This window comes from Astatotilapia calliptera, chromosome 11 (assembly GCF_900246225.1).
Source record: "Astatotilapia calliptera chromosome 11, fAstCal1.2, whole genome shotgun sequence".
Lineage (NCBI taxonomy): Eukaryota > Metazoa > Chordata > Actinopteri > Cichliformes > Cichlidae > Astatotilapia > Astatotilapia calliptera.
Genome location: NC_039312.1, coordinates 11657131 through 11676202, shown reverse-complemented (window position 1 = coordinate 11676202; position 19072 = coordinate 11657131). Strand labels below are relative to the sequence as shown.

At 39.6% G+C, this 19072-nt stretch overlaps 2 protein-coding genes and 1 long non-coding RNA gene across 4 annotated transcripts; 2 read left to right on the top strand and 1 right to left on the bottom strand.

The window, feature by feature from the left end:
• Positions 1-1329: 1329 nt before the first annotated feature.
• Positions 1330-4255, top strand: hint3 (histidine triad nucleotide binding protein 3). Its single transcript, XM_026185118.1, has 5 exons — positions 1330-1517; positions 1997-2114; positions 2290-2359; positions 2688-2814; positions 3147-4255. Exons 1-5 carry the CDS (start codon positions 1377-1379, stop codon positions 3192-3194), a joined length of 504 nt encoding a protein of 167 aa, XP_026040903.1. The 5' UTR covers positions 1330-1376; the 3' UTR covers positions 3195-4255.
• LOC113032292 (uncharacterized) lies at positions 4203-5987 on the bottom strand. The gene is made up of 3 exons (XR_003273858.1): positions 5753-5987; positions 5507-5542; positions 4203-5402 (listed from the first exon to the last, which is right to left on the bottom strand). It is a non-coding gene; the product is annotated as an uncharacterized LOC113032292 (long non-coding RNA).
• Positions 5948-18390, top strand: trmt11 (tRNA methyltransferase 11). Of its 2 annotated transcripts, none has more exons than XM_026185117.1 (13): positions 5948-5999; positions 6820-6885; positions 7029-7102; positions 7231-7312; positions 7427-7519; positions 7611-7745; positions 7821-7977; positions 8062-8142; positions 8287-8451; positions 8902-8974; positions 9288-9422; positions 15404-15524; positions 18105-18390. In XM_026185117.1, the coding sequence occupies exons 3-13, from the start codon at positions 7080-7082 to the stop codon at positions 18243-18245; spliced, it is 1206 nt and encodes a 401-aa protein (XP_026040902.1). In that variant the 5' UTR covers positions 5948-5999; positions 6820-6885; positions 7029-7079; the 3' UTR covers positions 18246-18390. The 2 variants fall into 2 exon arrangements, with proteins under 2 accessions (XP_026040902.1, XP_026040901.1); XM_026185116.1 differs by lacking the exon at positions 5948-5999 and adding an exon at positions 6323-6450.
• Positions 18391-19072: the final 682 nt, after the last annotated feature.

The following is a 19072-nucleotide window of genomic DNA, read 5'->3' as shown; positions in this document are numbered from 1 at the left end:
GGCTGCCGGATACTGGCGCCACCGGGCCCTCTGACCACCACCAGTTGTGCTCTTCAAACCATTCTTGAACCATTTCTGCTTTGTGGCAGATTGTGGGAAGGCCCTGCTGAAAGAGGCCACAGCAATCAGGGAATGTTATTTCCAGGAAAGGGTCTGCAACAATGATTAAATAGGTGGTACGTGTCAAAGTAACATTCACATGGACTAAGTTTTCCCAGCAGTACATTGCTCAACACTGTGAAAGAAAAGAGAAACACCAGGTCATCTTCTTCCATTGCCAGTATGGATGTAATATATCCCACCCACTAACAGGTGCTGTGATGAGGAGATGATCAACATTATGCATCTGTTATGATATTAAGCCTGATCGGTGTATAATAATATCATGGCAAGCTACAGCTCACTATGTGATTTAGTCCAAAGAAAAACTTTTTTTCACATTTTTGCCTGACTGCTCAAGAAATCCATCTCATATCACCTTGAACACCTTGAACTACAGTCTTTAGCCTTGCAGCATAGTTTAATGCAGAGGAGGCGCACTTGTTTGCAAACACCTAACAACAGACCATAACGTATATGTACCCATTGCATGTGTCACAGGGGAAAGGAACTAAGAAAGACCAACAGTAAGGGAAAACCACGGCTAACCACATGAGTAAATGCAGGGGCGGGTTGGTAGGTGGTTAGTTTTGTTTAAGTTACAAAGTGGAGCAGTTTCACTGCAGCCTTGACTAACAATATAGCATCACTTAACGTCTATCTCAGTTAAGCTTTGTGCTGTTGACTTTAGACCTCAGAGTCTTTAATGCAACACTTCCACTTTAATATTCTCTAGCCTGAGCAAATTAATGCTTAGTGAATGTGTGCGTGAATGGGTGGATGACTGGATATGTAAAGCGCTTTGGGGTCCTTAGGGACTAGAAAAGCGCTATATAAATACAGGCCATTTACCATTTACTTAGTTACCCCCTTCTATTTGGATCATATAGTAAGATAACTGACTGGTTTTGTTCTCTGACAGTAAGTGTTGGGTTTATTTTTATTATTTATTTATTTATTTATTTATTTATTTATTTATTTATTTATTTATTTCTGTGAGACAACCATCCAGAGAATGCTGAAAATACAACTTATATAAAAAGTTACATATGAGGGCCCTTCTGTTTTCATCAGAGAACATCAAAGGTGCGTTTGACACAATTGTTAGTGTGCGACAGATTCGGTCACCAGAGAAAACTGAAAATATGTCGCCCTCTTCTGACAATTCTGTTCCCTGACATCTGCAATAAGGATCGACGAGCGATCGAGCTTGATGCGTTCGATGTTCTCTTGGATCGACTCATCATGCCTGATTGTTGACAGCTCCGTACAGCACAATGGCCGAAATCCAGGATACACAACCTGCTCGGGTTGATATTTCCAAAAGCAGCAGCAATGTGCCAGCCGAAGGATATGATAAGAAATGTATTTTCTGCAGGATTGTAAACAATGAAATGGGCACAGAGCTTCTTCACTGTGTAAGAAAACTGTAATAAATAATTACGAATGCGTTGCTAGCTAGCCTAAGACACTTTAATTGTCAATACCTGCGTTTACAAGTAGTAAAAGCTCTAAAACTAGTCATTCAGAAACGTTTAATTTCACTGTATACGAGTGTAATTGAGTGGTATTGTAGCTAGTTAGTCCGATAGCTGTAGAGTTATTGATTTACTGTGTTGAAAGGTGTGGCTCACCCCCGACAGATACCGAAGGCTGGTTGGTTAAACCGTAGCATAAGTTCATATTAAAAATACAGAGAATAATAAGCATATATTTATACATATACATATATATATAAATCAGACTCCAATAAATTACATTATATTCAGTATACTAATTGCATTTGGCACCAATGCTAGAGGCATTCTGTAATGTCGTTCACGTTTAAAGTGTAAATGTGTGTGTGTGTGTGTGTGTGTGTGTGTGTGTGTGTGTATATGTTGTGTTATTACTGCAGGATGAAGAGATCTCATGTTTCAGGGACATCAAACCTGGAGCCCCCCATCACTACCTTGTTGTCCCAACCAAACATGTAGGAAACTGTAAATCCCTCACTAAAGAGCACGTACCCTTGGGTAAAGTTTAAACTGCATACTTTTTAAGTAATGCTCATGGATTTTCATTTTATATCACCTCAGACAATATTGCTGACATATTACTGACTAATGCTATGGATGGTTGGAAAGTATTTTTTAAAAAGTAACTGTAAATGTTTGAAATGGATCATCTTTTTCTATTGTTTATGTCCAGTGAAGCGGATGGTCGACAAAGGGAAGGAAATCCTGGAAAAAAACAACATAACGGACCTCAGTGATGTCAGGTGGGTTTCATTTTGGTACTTCACAGCTCTCTATGGTAATTTACATTAGTGGGTTATGAATGTATGACCTTCAGACAGTTTTAGTCAGTTATCTTTTGTTGCCAGACCACCAAATATTCACCGTTTTGCGGTCAGTTTTGTTTTTTAGTTACCAATAGAACAAGCACTTAATCCAGTCAGAATTATAGTAGATCATTTGTAATGCAGTTTAATTGCTGATGACTAACTTAACCTTAGTTACAGTTTGCTTTGTTGTTATATCAGATAAAATGAGTTTAAAAAAACTAAAAAATAAGTAGTATTTCTAAACCCTTTTCTTTGTCTGCAGATTTGGTTTCCACTGGCCTCCATTCTGTTCTGTCACACACCTCCACCTTCACGTCCTGGCACCTGCTAGTCAAATGGGCTTTATGTCACGTCTCTTCTACAGACTCAACTCCTACTGGTTCATCACAGTAAGCCCTGTACTTCAGTACTACAAGTTACTGTGTAGAAACTTTATTTAAACTTTTTGTGTGGTAATGGAAATTTCAAATGAAAAAATGTAGACCAGTGTCAGTCTCTAACTTGTTCTGTATAAGGACATTGCTGTGTAAACCTGGTTTTAAGTAACTTGATTGCATCAGTGAACTGCCCTCTAGATTTGCATTGTCAACACATTAATATATTCAGTTCAGTAACTCCTAGTGGCATCATCTTAGTTCACCCAGGTGACGTTTTAGGGTCTCACAGAAAGATTGCTGACAGTCTGACTTCTGTTCTGTCTGCCTTTGTTAATGTTTTGCAGGCAGACCAGCTGATTGATCTTCTCAACTCTAAAGGCGAGACAAACTGATCACTGGATCTGGATCATTGGATCTTGCCATATGTGACTGACTGCACTGAGGTGACTTGCAGATCAGGCGTCTTGCAGATATCATACTGGAAACTACTTTGCTGACTGTTTGTCTACAACTAATGACTGTATTTTAAACAGGTGCTATACCTGCGTGAGATTTTATATCCTAAGTAGTATGAGACATAAAGCCTTAAAGCCTCTTTTAAAATCCCTAACAAGTGCTGTAAGGAACACTGGAGTTTTGACAAGATAGGTAAATTTATTTAAATCTGCTCTAATAAAATTGTATTGCTTTTAGGGACCAATGAGCAATCAACTTTGAATTCCTATAAAATAGAACAGTGTGTTCATTATCATCCTGTTACAGAAACACTTCAGTACGCTTTGCTTCCTTCTTCCTTCTTAGATTTCTGTATAGTGAGCTCAGTTAGACAAACACACTTGGGACACTACTTGTTTTTGCATTAAAGGTACTAGATTGTTGGCTAAATATAAATACTGACATGAATGTTTGTGATAAGTCCATATTATACCAAGCATATCTCAGCAAATTACTGAAACGAGAGCACAGAAGATACAGTGTAAAACCCACTGTATACTGAGTGTTCTGGGATTTCAGATTTCTCACAGGCTGTTTGATTTCCTGTCTTGCACAGCTGCTTTCATGCCTTGTATGTCTGCTCTATAACATGAAACTGCAGAACCCCCCCCCCCGAAAGTTTGCATTATTGATATCAATCATATATAAACTGATAATCTTGGCTATGAGTTCTTACATCAAGCTTGCAATTTGTGAAAACCACTCAGTAATCCTCTGATGCTGACAGTAATGTTAATTTATTTTGTTATCAATGACCTCATCAAGCAGTGAAGTACAATTGGGGGGGGGGGGGTTCAATGTCATGTGGAAAGATGAATGAAAGTATGTGCTGTGAAATTATGTTATACTTTGCAGTGGTAATTGGAATAAAACCAACAACAACAAAATGTACTGTACAAAAGGTATGCACTTTAAGAATGGCTTTAATTTAGAATAAACAGTATTCTGTTGCTTCTCAGTGCCTTTGTAGTATCTCAGTATGGTTTACATACAGACCCTTTTTCAGTTTCACTCTTAACCCACCTGCAGTAACACTTTAACACACTAGACATCGTTTCTTATCTTTATTATGATACAATTAGGAGACCGTGTTAATCTATTAATGCTGTGTGTTTAAAAAAAATATATTCCTGTACTTTCATACTTTCAATAAGAGCTGGTACTCAGTCTATAGTTCCTTATGATGTGGTTCTTATTGCTTTAAAGCTGCACTATTAGTTTCAAAATTTGGAACTGTAGCAATATTGTGTCATTGCAAAGCACACTTAAAATAAATACATGTTGAAGCAGTCAGGCCAAGTCGGGTCAAGTTCATCCTATAGCATCATTATGTCTGTCACAGGCAGCCTCATGTTCTCTTTGGCTTCGGTTCGGTCCCATTAGGAAATCTGATGTCATCTCAACTGCTCACTGCTCCACTTTCACCTCGTCAACAAGCTGCTGGAGGGAAAAAAATGCTCAGGTTTGAAGTTACCTTTTCTCATTTTGACTGACATTTAGTGGTTTCCCCATGTTCTTTGTCTGCACAAGCTGCCACATCAAGTGCCTGTGTACCTGCGTGTACTACACGCACAATGAATCAAGGCATCTAAACATTTGTGGTCACTGCAACAAAGTGATAACTACGTGATCATCCTTCCCCTGCCACAGCATCTCCCCTTCGAAGTCAACCAGTCTCTGTTTCCTCGCTCGCAGAAGAATCCCAACCAGTTTATTCGAGATAGTCACATAATGCTCAAACAGCTTTCCAAATCTTACAGTAATCACTTTCCCATCGCTGCCCCCCGACTCCCCAATGCTCCTTATGACCTCACACAGCTCCTGAACCTCTCTGCTGATGTGTGTGTGAGCATCCCTCCCACGTTGCTCTGTCAGGGAACCCTGCAGGGGTTTCCCATACTCATCCCCTCCCCTCGGAGGGACCACCGTGCTCGGTCTGGTGTTGTGACTGAAGGGATTGTGCTTCTGGTACTCCTGGTGTTCGCTGGACCATTTCTGCCAGTTTTCCTTCAAGCCTTTCACAGAAACGATGCACGCCGCAGGAGTTTGGGCGTTCTCTTCTGTTTCCACGGTGGTGCTCTGGCTGTTTGTTCCCATGTTTGACTCTGTTCAAGACAAATTTGAATATACAATCATTTCTCAACAGAGAAATACAGCATCTTAATCTTCTTAATGTTACTTTATTGTTTCCAAATTCTTTAAGTCTCACCTGCTTATTTTTCACACAACTGTTCTTGTGATCCAGCTGTGTGTATGATCACATCAGTTATGACAGGCAGCCGCAATCTTAAATCGTAAATTCAGCTGACAGCTCATTAAAACGACATTACTTATTTCCCACAGTTAATATAATATCATTATCAAAACAACGAGTGAACATCTAGCTTTGTAAAGTAACCTGGAAGTTTTCAGTCCTTCAGATTCTCGTAGTAAATATAAACAGTGACACACTGACCTGATCCTCCCTTCACCTGCAGTTACGCTTCATTGCGACCAAAGAGCAAGAATCCTGGTTACACTGTTACTAAGTAATACAACTTAACAACACTGCAGCAGTGCTGACAGAGGCAAGAGTGCGGATGGATGCCTTTTTGTCACCAGACAAAACCACTGTGATGGACATCAACTTCAGCCAGTGACACGGCAGAGACAACCCGGACAGCCAATCAGTAGGAGGGGCGGTCTTACAAGACGGCTCTGATGTAAAGCAGATTACAGACTTTATCCACACATGTATGACCAGAATAGTAAAGCATACCGATGTGTACTGATGACAAAAATTTGCTTACTTGTGACATTAAAAAGACACATACACACAGGTTTATGAAAAAAGTGATAAGGAGTTTTTTAATGCAAATAAAGGTTGCAAAATAACATTAAAAACGAAGTATTCACCTGTGCTTATGTATGATAATGTTAGCATAAAACAGCGGCAGTACAAAACTTACGAGTGTATCATAGCTAAATGAAACGCAGTACCTAATTTTTCTGCCATTTATAGAAATACAGTCCCCAAGCGGTACTTTGTGTCAGAGCTCGGTTTCAAGCCGGACGTATTTTTAAATTGCGACAACAATGGCTGCCTTCAGTAGTCGATCATGCCTCCAGTATTTATTGCATCTTGCCCAGGATAATCTAGACTTCAGGTTACCGGTAACAAGCATCAGATATTGTCGGTTTCTCTTTGGTTCAGAGTGATTAACTGTTCGTGTAAAAAGCGATAATTTGCAGACTGGAGTCTCCTCTGACTCTCGGTTTGTGTTGGGCTCATTCAAAGTATGAGCCCATAACAAACAAAAAAGTAACCTACTTTTGGAGACGAGATGTCTACAATTTGATCACAGCAATACATCAAACTTGAGCAATGGTCTGGCAGATAGAGCATATTGCGTTGTTTTATGGCATTATTTTATGCCTACATCACATAGAAACAGTTTGTAGTAATTTAATTTAATATTTCATATGTGATTCTTCTGTTTTGTATAACATTAATATTCTCGCTTTATATGCCGTCTTATGTAGGAAATAAAAGCTCTGCTGGCTCTCAGAGGGAAACCATTTCATCCCTGTGAAAACTTCAGAGAAAAGGTTTGCATGTTGAGGGGCTTATTCTAATCTGACTCTCTATTCTAATCTAAGACATTGATTATTGGCAGCAGAATGGTGATGTTTCTCTTTAGTAGATCTCACATTTCCCGGCAGTCACTCCACATCTCTCCTCTTCTCCGTAGTCTCCTTTCTGGTGCCTGGATGGTTTGTCTGAGGAAGATGTCCACAGCATCATGGCCAGATCTGTGTGTGCAAAGTAAGTGTTTAAGCTTTGCAGTTAGGAAAGTGAAAGAGCCACATCTCTACTGATGGAATAACTGTATGCTGCACAGATTCAAGACTGGCTGAGATGTGGCTTTAGTTCATGTTGGGTTGTCGTTCTAGGTCTGCTTTTGAACTGTGGGGCCACGGGCAAACACACAGTGAACTCAGAACATCCCTTCTGAACTTCCCCTCAGAAATCATGGTTTGTTGTTTAGAGTTTGTATCATACTATTCTGTTGGAAAGACAGATTTTTGCAAGTGTATGAAATACACAATAACACATTTCATTTCTGTTTCTGCTCTTCATTCCCTGCAGAGTCCATTCATGCACAAAGACTCCACATACAGGATAAACGTCTACACATTCAACAAAACTTTGCTGTTTGCAGACAGAATCAAAAGGATCGATGTAAGTATTTAGCTGTGCGAGTGCATGTAAAAACATATAAATATGCACATAAAATAATAATAATACTAATAGTAAAATGCAATCTCACCAGGCCTTGGAGTATCTTCCCTTTGAGGGGACAGTAAGCCTTAAGAATCCCCAGCACATCTTCTGCTTATTAGAGGATTACGGCACAGACCCCAACAATATCCCCGAGGATCCCAATTACATCTACTTCGGCAGATGGGTAAGATGCATTTTGCTACTTGTGTACATTAAATGAATGTGGAGCGATCTACAGCTGAACTCTTCCATTTTACAGATAGCAGACGGTCAGCGTGATCTGATTCGCTCCCACAGTGTGAAGAACAGACACTTCATAGGAAACACCAGCATGGACGCTGGCCTCTCATTCATCATGGCCAACCACGCCAGGGTCAAACAGGATGACCTAGTTTTTGACCCATTTGTAGGCACAGGTAAGTTAATCCAGTCGTTGCTTCCCCCCACAGACAGCTATAGACAGCAAAGTAAATACTTTAATGTGAGTCAATGTGTTTTAGGGAGCCTGCTGGTTGCGTGTTCTCATTTTGGAGCTTATGTATGTGGAACTGACATTGATTACAACACTATTCACGGGAAAGGTAAGCTCTGCTCATTAGAGATTACACCCTGCAGCAGTTGAAGTGTTACAGGTTAAGGATTGCAGTTTTATTTTATGCTGTTTTTCTATTTGAATCAGATCAGTCCCCTGTTCAGATTTGCTGATGGTGCCTTTTGTCTTTTAGGTCGGTCAAGCCGTAAAAACCAAAAGTGGCGAGGGCCCGACGAGAACATCAGAGCCAACCTGCGGCAGTACGGGGCACAGAAGATGTACGTGGACGTGATGGTGTCTGATGCCTCCAAGCCTGCGTGGAGGGATGCTGCTCTGTTTGATGCTATCGTTACTGACCGTAGGTCCTTTAGTTCACCCTAACCAGACCACAAGGGATTTAACATCTCCTTTCATTAAATATCTCTGTTATTCTTTAGATTTGATTGTTTCTTTGAGCTGTTACAAATACATAAAAAATGTTGTGAAAATATGCAATTATCAGGATTCTGACAGGGAGTGAAACGCTTTAGCTATGGTTCAGGCTGTAATTTGAAAATTATGTGCTTCTCATTAGAGTCTGTTGAACACATTATTTCTGTCTGTTTCATGGATCATCTTTTTATGTTTTGTGTGGCTCTTCAGCTTATGGACACTCCAAGATTTTTGATGTTTCTTTAGAATTTGAGTAGCAGTACTGCAGCTAGCATGTTCCTCAGCTACATCTATTCTGTCTGTGTTCTTCGTAAACAGGAAGAAAACTCTTCTTGTTTTATTTTTTTGATACTCACTGTGTGACTTTTCTTGTTAGCTCCATACGGTATCCGGGAAGCCACGAGGAGAACAGGCTCCCACAAGGACATTGCTAAACCTGCTGAAGGCGTGTAAGTTCATCACATATTATAGTTATATCAACATCTATCTATCTATCTATCTATCTATCTATCTATCTATCTATCTATCTATCTATCTATCTATCTATCTATCTATCTATCTATCTATCTATCTATCTATCTATCTATCTATCTATATACCTATATACACATATATATACATATACATATATAAATAACTGGGGAATTAGTCCAATGTTTAGTCCTGAGGAAACTAGTACATGAAATGCCAAATAAAACCACAAAGTTTTGCCATCACTGCTCTGTTCTAAATGTTGTATTTTTATTTCAATATTCTGCACAGTTTTGAAGAGTCTCACGTCCCAGTCTCACAGGCGTACCACCTGAGTGACATCTTCACAGATCTGTTAAACTTCTCCGCCCACCACCTGGTCATGGGAGGGAGGCTCGTCTACTGGCTGCCTGTCTACAGGCCAGAGTGAGTAAACAGATTTGGCATCATCACCTAGTCATACACATTTTCAGAGTGATGATAAATCTGTCCAGTGTAGGAGGTAACTTACCAGTTAACTTGTCAGTACTTAAATTTGTAGAACTTCGTAATTGTTAGCATTTTGGGGTGGCGTCAGAAAGACATCTGATGCCAATTTCTGAATAAGAGGGGAGCTGAAAGCTTCTGCTTTTTCAGTGCATTCAAAGCAAATATAATATACAGCAGTGTTTCTGGGGCATTTTCACATATCTTTGCTTCTTTGCATGATAGAGCTGTAACCTGCATTTATGGATGGCATGGCTGACTGTGTTTACACATAATGTTTTTAATGCAGTGTCACCCGAGGGCATCAACAAGCTAATGTTTTTTTGAAATAGTAATAACTAACTAATAAGCATCATTTTTGCTTCTTGTTTATGCCCTATCCAGTCATGAATATGTCCTTTTAAACTTGTTAGTAGGGCTGCTCGATTATGGCAAAAATGATAATCACGATTATTTTCACTGAAATTGAGATCTCGATTATTTGACGATATTTATTTAACAATAACAATGTATTGAATAATGACTTTAAAGATTGTCAAAAAATAATATAAAATAGTGTGCAAATACTGATAACAGTGCAAATGTTTGCAATATAAAAAATAAATGAAAAATGTAAACATCTATGTTTAGTGAACTTTGCAGTGTTGCTCTGTGGTGCAGCTACACTGTAGCAAAGTTTACACACTGTGTCTACTTGATCCACCTCTGACTCCGCGAACCCATAATGTTTCCACACCACTGAAGTTTTTTTTTTTTACCTCTCTTTTCAACCAACGGCAGTCACTCTCCTCTCCAAATAACTTCTGCTTAGCTTTCCGAGCTTCCCTCGGTCCTCTTAATTGTTGTGACACGTGTTCGAAATGCAGAGAGGTGCGCTTGATTTGCCACATGGAGCAGCGTGAGAGTAAAGCACGAGGGAGGGGCTAATAATCGGCTCAGTCATTTTTAATGATCGTTGAAAGCCCAGATCGTAATCGTGATTAAAATTCGATTAATTGAGCAGCCCTACTTGTTAGGTGTATTTGGATTGACATATATACATATCAATACACATGTGCAAACACAAAGTGTATAAATAGTGGGTCAAAGCCCTAACTTCTCGCTATACCGTGTAAAAACCATATTTTTGTACATCTTTGACTTAAACTGATTTTAATTCATCATGTATCTTACAAATACCATTTATTTAAATAATGATCATGTGTGGAGCCAATACAGAACCCTGGAGGAAACCACATACAGAGTCCAAGCAGTTACAGGAGTATTCACACAGCTTCACAAAAAACATGTATTAATTAAATGTTTTTTTACTCAGTGCAATATAACCCGTAATTAATATGTCATGACTGATTGTATCAAATGTTTTTAAAAGATCTTGAAGTCCTCCAATTGCATACCGTTTCTAAACAATAGCATCTGTAATCTCTTCGCTTGATTCAGTTAATGATGGTGATGTTGAACTGAATCCATACTGACTGTCGGGGAGTAATTTAAATGTATCGAATAATTTGTTGAATCAGTTATTGAACAGTTTTTCTAGAGGCTTGAAGAATTGTGGGAGTTTAGAAACAAGCCTATAATCTTTGAAGTGGTGTCTATCCTCAATTTTATACAGTGACACAATTTAAAATATTTTTATATTGTGTGGACTTTTAGCGGCTCTGAGATGCTTTTAAAACCTTCATAGCAATCTTCATATCAGTATCATTGCAGTCAGTGGATGCTTTGTAATTATACTTATTTACAACATTAGTAATTTCTTTTTCCTTTATTCCCCTTTTCACTGCTGTAAAGAACACTGAGTTAGGATTTCAGGATTCATTGCAATATTCTTTGGACTATAACAAGTTATAAGGAAACACCAGGGCTTTGTAAGGTGAGCTGGTGCGTCACTGCCAGATAGAATTAAGATAATATATAACCATTATTAGTCCCACACGTGGGAAATTTGTTTTGTCACAGCAGGAAGTGGACAGTGCAAAGTATGTGAGGCAAAAATTAGAATAAATAAGATAAATACATACACAACGTACAGAAAGAATAAAATAAAAATACTATATACAGAGAATAAAATAAAATAAATATACAATAAGATAAAAAAGTTAATACAAATACAAATACTATATACAACTGAGTAAAAAATACCAACATACCAGAAAGGATTAATTGCATGGTTTATTAGCATATGTATGGATGTGGGTGCCTTGGATTCAGTTAAAGGCTGTTACTTATGGAGTCTGACAGCAGTGGGGAGGAAAGACCTGCGAAACTCTCCGTCCCACCACCGTGGTGACCGCAGCTCCCACTGAAGGAGCTGCCTCAGTGCGTCACCATCGCTGCATGGGGGAGATGTGTCCAACGGAATGACAGCGTTAAGCCCGCCGTTACCCTGTTCATTCACACCTCCAACTGGCGTCAGAGGGCAACTGCCAAGATAAGATGGCAACTGCATGTTTAGTTATTGTTGATTACCAACAACAGTTTTGAATTCGGAATCCAGATTTTAAGCTCAAACCTCATCATCTCAGTTTGGAAATAGTTTTGTCTTTGCCTTTCTTTAAATAATGATCTGTACAATAGGGGGCAGGCTTACACCATAAACCAGAAGTGCACAATGCAGGCCTGTTGTAAGCACAATCGACGAGGTTTCAATTTGTTTTTGGCCTAATTAATTACCCAAATAACTAAACAATATGAAGCAAAGAGGGAATACATAGCAGACACTATTACATTTTATAAAAATGACTGATTACTGTCTATAATTAAAACTGGCTTTGTGATTTTTATTAAGGGAAAAGTGAACCCGAGAGACAGACGACAGTGTTTTACTGGATTTGTACACTCACAAAGGACCTTCTACTATCTTAGGGTATTTCCCTTTATTCTGATTCCCATGTCTAACCACCTGTGTGGATTACAGTAATGTTCAGGTGTGCCGAGGCTTTCTTGCCCATACAGCTGGGCCACGGCAAACCACAACTGACAGCAATGTGCACTTTATATGCTGCCTAAGACGGCTCATCAGAGACAAAGTTGTGTATTGTTAAAGCTTCTGTGCGTTTGCAGAAAGCGAAGTGCTGACTCTCAGTGCAGGTGTTCATTTGTGTGGATATGAACCACAACAAACTAAGGCAGAAACGGACGTTAGGCGAGGAAAAGCGCCACGGGGCTCAAACTCTTTCTGGTCACTCATTAAAAGACCAGGAAGCAGATGGGATAATCACGGATCCAGTCACCGGCTATTATTGTATCCTTGTGACTGAGAGACATCAGTTTGCAACCCTTTGACTTTTATCCATTTAGCCGCTTTGTGTTTCTGCACGCATCGAAACATATGCACGAATGTGTGTGTGTGTGGTCCCGTGTACGCGCACGTGCACACGTTTGTGTCACCATGTTCACACATTTGTCTTTGCTACTCATCTCATCGGTGCTTGACCCGGTGCCTGTCAGAGCGCCGTGCCAAAATAAACATCTGAGGCCAGGCAAGTCACATATATGAACTATGTCTCTATGGTGTGCAGGCTGATCTGCGAGTGTGTGTGTTTGTGTTGTTGGATATGTGTGTCTGTGTGTATAAACCCAGACGCAGCCTGTCTCCTGGGTCTAATCTGGGGCTCTACAGGGGAGATATCAGGTTTCCAATACCCCCACATACATGTGTGTGTGTATCTGCGGCAGTGGCTGTGATAGAAACAGTGGGGACTCTGTGTGTGTGTGTGTGTCCGTCTGCCTCATGAAAATGGGGGCTGTGTGTGTGTGATGACAGGGGACACAGAGTCCTGTCAGCAAAAGACAGAGCCTAGACCAGGTCAGACCGCTTAAACTCTCTTCCTTTTCTGCCCTCAAAAAATAAATGAAGAAAAAGTATTGAGACGGATGATGTGTTATCCATCATCAAAGCCATAAAGTGAGCTAATTACAGCATAAATAAGGGAAGTAAATATATGAATCAGCTGCATAGTCAGAGGTAATATTAGATGAATAAATGAGTAGTGGTGACATTTTCAGATTGTAATTTCTTAGTCGAGTTTAAGTTTCCAGAGAAATCGTATAGCAATAATTAAGCTTTTGCATGCTTCTACATTCAGTGTGATGCAACAGTACCGTTGTAATTTTTAGTTAAACTGTTGAACTTAAACAGCAAGTCTTCTCTGTCAGTTACAGTAAAGTAGACACTTGGAAGCAATACCTGTAGTACCCAGAAGCTGCGACCTGTCTATTGGCAACGTGAACATCAGTCTGTAAACAAGAAATACTTGCAACTTGCAACTCAGACCTTGGTGATAGATTAAGGGTGCAGCACTGAAACGGGGCAAAATAATGTGTCAGTGCAAACCCCATATAGCTCTCATACGTGTGGTTAGTTTCTGGTTGATTTACAGAAGTTGCGCTGTTTTCTAAGCACAGGCACGGTCAGTTTATTTCAAAACCAAGCGCAAATAATAAGACGTGTTTTTTTTTCTGTTATAATTAGTAATAAATTCTGTTTTGCAAACATTAGTAAATAAGTTTGCGCACTTGGTGCAATGGGGTCAGTCACAAAAATCTGAGTTATTTCCACCATTTAAATGCAATTTTGTCTTTATAAATACAAACACTACTGTTTCTTCTTCTCTTCTTTTTTTGTTCGTGCTGGTGGAGTGTTAGTAAATCTGGCCCCGGAAGTCTACAGCTATCATTTATATACAGACTGTGTTTGGACTATCCATTTGTTCACTCTGTGGTGAGTTATAGTGAGTGAGCCAAACTGTTTAACTCTATTGCTTTTTAAAAAAAAAATCATTTTGTTTATTTACTAATTTATTACAGTTTCCCATTAGAAATGTGCGAAATCTTAATGTTGATAAGTCTCGAACCAGTTTTACTGTGAATCTTAAATACCTGTCCAGACAAAACAAGAATGTCAAACACACAAAAATGGGCTCGCGTGATGAAAGTTAAAAAAACTGATGTGAAAGGGGAAAAAAGAGCTAGGGCAGGAGATCAAAGCCATCTCATCTTTTGAATCTCAATAATTAAGAAAAAGTAATTTAAAGGAAACAAGTCGTTAAATAAAATAGGCTGTTAGTAACATGGTACGTTGTAATTACAAAGAGAAATAGGGATGGAAAAACAAGAAACTCATCCTTGTCATGATGCAGTTCATTTGTGCGGTAGAAATACTGAGCACCTGATTGGCAGCTCAGAATTGCTGCCTGGCTGCATCACTGCCCAGTCACCACGACAACCAAACATCCCATTACCCCAGAGCCCCAACTGCCGCCATGGCAACAAGGCAAACAGTCATGCACAAATCAGACTGAGTTGCTGGCGTGACGGTAGTTCGGAGAAAGTGCTACTGACACAAATATGCAAACACATACATCAGCTGCCGTTAATACGCCCTAACCCTGCCTGGCCGGCGATGACAGAGCCAGCAGCCAACCCGACAGGTCACCTCACTTTTTCCACCTTCATCTTCACACAAAACGAGCTACCTTAGCCTCGCCAGCCGTTGTGGCACCGAACCTCTTGAATGTTTTGTGTTTATCTGAGAAACAGAAAGAAGCACACACAGAGCAAAGAAAGACATTAGAGCGCGCTGAAAAAACCCCCAAAGAGCTGGCAAAAGTTAGGTAGTAATCTTGACAGAATTACTGTGTGTCCTGGCAGCCTTTTAATGGCCTCCAGATGACATCTGTAGCGCATTGTTATCACAAGGGACTTACACTTCCTCTCATTCAGACTTTTAGATGCGTACAATCAAAATTTATTAGAGTCAGATGATGGATATTGGTTTAGCTTTATATTTCTGTCTCTTTGTTTCCTCCTCATTTAAACTGATCTGTAGCATGTGTGTGTGTGTGTGTGTGTGTGTGTGTGTGTGTGTGTGTGTGTGTGTGTGTGTGTATCTGTGTGTTTGTGGGGACTCTTTCCAGGTACTGCGAGGAGATGGTTCCTCTTCATCCATGTCTCCAGCTCATCAGCAACTGTGAGCAGACACTCTCAAGCCACACCTCACGGCGTCTGATCACCATGGAAAAGATCAAAGAACCAGAGGTGTGTCCATGTGGGTGTTTGTGTAAGAGATGAAACAAAATGAATCAGTTGCCTAATTTACAGAGAAGAAAAATATTTTCCAGTTCCAGTGCAAGGACATGCTGTTTGTCGTCACATGATAGCAAATGCAGTAAATCAGGCTGCGTTGGATGCTGATTAGAACAATTAAATAGATGGCATTTGTCATTATTTTTCATTCTGTTAGCTGTTTGCTTCAGGTGATGTCATTCATCCAGTTACTGTCCAGATGAAGCCAAGGGATTTTAAAGTGCACATTTTCATCACAACTAGCTAAATATGTTGTTTTTAGGTTATCTATTGTGGTTGCATCATTACAAATGACCTCATATCTTCACAGCAGACCAAATTTGTGTGCGTGCTGCAGAATTTGTTTATGTGTGTGCATGAAACACACATAAACTGATATAACTTCTTTTTCTTCTAGTAAAATGAGAACATGTGTCCGCCTGCCTGTTCCTTCATGCGTTTAATGTTTTTTCATGGAGTTTTTTTTTTTTCTTGTCATGAACGCACGCGTCATGAGACGGATGTAGTATGCGCGTATGTGTGTTCTTTTACATGTCTCCCGCTGGAAGTGATGGTGTCTCTCTGTCTGTCTCGGGTAAATCCTCACCATCTGGCTGTGATTGGCTCATTTCTTTTATACTGGAACCCTAAAAGGCATAATCACACATTGTATGGAAAACAATCCATCTTTGGATCTGACATCCATTCCGCTTCAAAACCCCAAATTGCTCCCATAAAGCGCCTGGTATGACACGCACACACCGAGACACGTTGTGTGAGGTTATCTGACTGGTATCTGTAGCTCAGGTCTGTAGAGTTTTTTTGTTTTGTTTTGTAGTTTGTTTGTTTTTTCAAATTGGCCTCCGTCTGCACCTATCTGCACGCGCTCGTCAGGATTCGCAGCCTGATGTGTGTCAACACTTTTCTATGCGTGTGTCCGCAGTTTCCCGGTTTTGACATTGGAGGAGTTGGCCTAATTGTTTTGAAGGTTTCCTGTAAAGCTCCGTAAAGAAACCTCACCTCTTCTTATTTATGCGGTGTTACAAAATTTGTTTGGTTACCCAGACCGCTTGTCATTCACCTCATTTTTTACATTCAGTATATGTAACTCTCCACCTGAAAGAGTAAAGAACCACTGTTGTCTTCTGTGCCAATTTTGTAGTCACGTCTTTTTATCCTCATCACTCTGGGGTCGTGCTTATGTTGTCAGTCTTTTTACCTTTTAAACCTGAATCTTTTCCTCAGAATGGCAATAAAAAACGTTTCCAGGTTGCTTGGCAGCATCGGCAAGCAAAGAGGGGGTGTCTTTGACAAATTACAGGCCCCAGGATTGGAGTCATCATTTCTCAACTCACCTCATTTACCTTAATAGTGGAGGTAAAACTGAGATTCACAACAGCTGATTTTCAGCTGGGTAACAGATAAACAGTCTTGTGTGCTTGTGAAGCACTACTGGAGGGATCAGCCATTTTTCCCAGTCCTATTCCCTCAGTTGGTGTTTTGATGATGGTTGTGGAGAGTTGTGTCCTACGGGTGTTGAGTTCAGTTGAGATTTGGTGGCTGCAAAGGCCACAGCATATGATACACATTATTTTCATACTTAAAGCACATTCAGTGCTCCCTCTCTTTTGCTGCATGGATGGGGACATTCTCATCAAGGGAGAGACCACTGCAATCAGGACGGAAATGTTTCATTTATGTGATAAAGACGATCAATCAAAACAAACTTGGGATGATTGATGTCACGTTAGCGCAACAGAACCCCTCATTTTTGGGGCTGTTTATGATACTCATGCACTTCTCAGCAGTATGGTTAAGGATGCCTCACAGGCTGTCAGCACTTTTTCCACATGCAGCTTCTTTTCTTCTGACAATAATATCTAATGTCATTAATGCACAAACATCACAAAGCCATAATTTGTTACCCACTATGTACTCTTTCCTGCAGATCTAAAGCCACATACCACTTTAGTCACTGTTCCTGTTAAAACACTGCCCACCTGAGAAGCCTTTGAGACTGGCACGCTTGCCATCTGCACCTTAGAAAAATCCAATTTTCCAGAAGCATTTAAGTCTTTCCCTTCTCCCATCCATACAAAACCTGGAACACCTGCTCAGCATTATTATACGTGCCACGAGGCGTCTTTTGTGTTGAGTTTTCCACATCTCCTTAGATTTTTCCTTTATTTCATCACCTGTGTGTGTATTATTAATATACGCATAACTCTTCCTATTCTATAAACATGCCAGACATGTGCACACCTTGTGAGAGAGTACTGTGTTGATTTGTAGGAGGAATTTAGCAAAGCAAAAATAAAAGCTGCCTTTTATTCAGGTGTTTCTGATTTTGTTCATTTATTTATTTACTTCATTTCTTTGTTTTCAAGATGTAATATATGTTATTCATAATGAAAACTTTATTAGCAAGATGTCATGTTGGTTGGAGCAGCAAGAATATTTTAGTAAACGGAATAATTTGTTTTAATATCTGTGGGAAACTTGTAGATTTTTAAGTTAAGCAGATTCAACAGTAACCTCTGCGTCTCTTTCCAGGAATTTGATAGCCTGGCCCATCTGTCAGATCCCCGCTTCAGCGCCTACCAGGGTCACAATGCCTTCAGAGAGAAGTACTTCAGTGGACTTAACAAAAAGTCCACCAAGGAGAACAACAAATCTGACGTTAGCGGGGACTGAACGCATCAGTGGGATGAAGATCACCAAATTTCCTCAGTGTCTTATCAAAAAAGATGAAACTTTTTAATCAGCGCATTGTTGTCAGTGCTCTCAAAAGAAAAACAAGTTATCCCATTCTTAAAAAATCTATTTGTTTTTTATTTCTTTGCAAATAAACCAAAAATGTGCGTGTTCTTTCTGAGTGGTACTTTTGAGAGTCTGAAATTGGGTAAGAGAAAGGGAAACGAAGTGCATCTCTATAACAAATATTTTCTAATGTAACATTTATAATTTAGCTGTTAATTGTAAAATGTGGTAATTAAGAATTGACCAGAGTCCCCAAAACATGGATCCATGATGCAGGTTGTGCATAGTTCATAATGTGGAACGTTCTACCTGGAAGACACCAGTGTCTATGTATGTATGTCACATGCTCAGATACTAAAAACCCAAATATATGATTGCTGATGTCACTGTCATAACACAGCTCTGCCATAACCACATTCCAAAAGTGTTTTCACACTCTGTTACCTAGCAACTGGTCTTTATGTGTAAAATTGATAAAAGTCTATATTTTCTCATATTTACTATAATTTTACCCCCATGATGCCAGTGCATCTTATACAGATGAGGTCAAAATGATTACCCGCCCTATAAAATTGAAATTTTCTGTCAAAAATTTTTATTAAAAAAGTGTTTTTTTTAGCGTAGCATTCCTAAACATACTGATTTTCCCCATAAAAGATAAATTATTCCAGAGAATAATTCAGAACAAACAAAATTGACCAGGATCAACATTATTAGCCCCCTGAGAAACTGACCATTTCACTGAGCCATAGTACAACCCA

Bases quoted from the DNA above. Each gene is read 5' to 3' on its own strand.
- trmt11 (XM_026185116.1), top strand. From the start codon at position 6,373: ATGGCTGCCTTCAGTAGTCGATCATGCCTCCAGTATTTATTGCATCTT. The intron at 8,143-8,286 runs GTAAGCTCTGCT...TTTGTCTTTTAG, and splicing joins CAACACTATTCACGGGAAAG to GTCGGTCAAGCCGTAAAAAC. The intron at 9,423-15,403 runs GTGAGTAAACAG...GACTCTTTCCAG, and splicing joins CTGCCTGTCTACAGGCCAGA to GTACTGCGAGGAGATGGTTC.
- hint3 (XM_026185118.1), top strand. From the start codon at position 1,377: ATGGCCGAAATCCAGGATACACAACCTGCTCGGGTTGATATTTCCAAA. The intron at 2,115-2,289 runs GTAAAGTTTAAA...GTTTATGTCCAG, and splicing joins TAAAGAGCACGTACCCTTGG to TGAAGCGGATGGTCGACAAA. The intron at 2,360-2,687 runs GTGGGTTTCATT...CTTTGTCTGCAG, and splicing joins ACGGACCTCAGTGATGTCAG to ATTTGGTTTCCACTGGCCTC.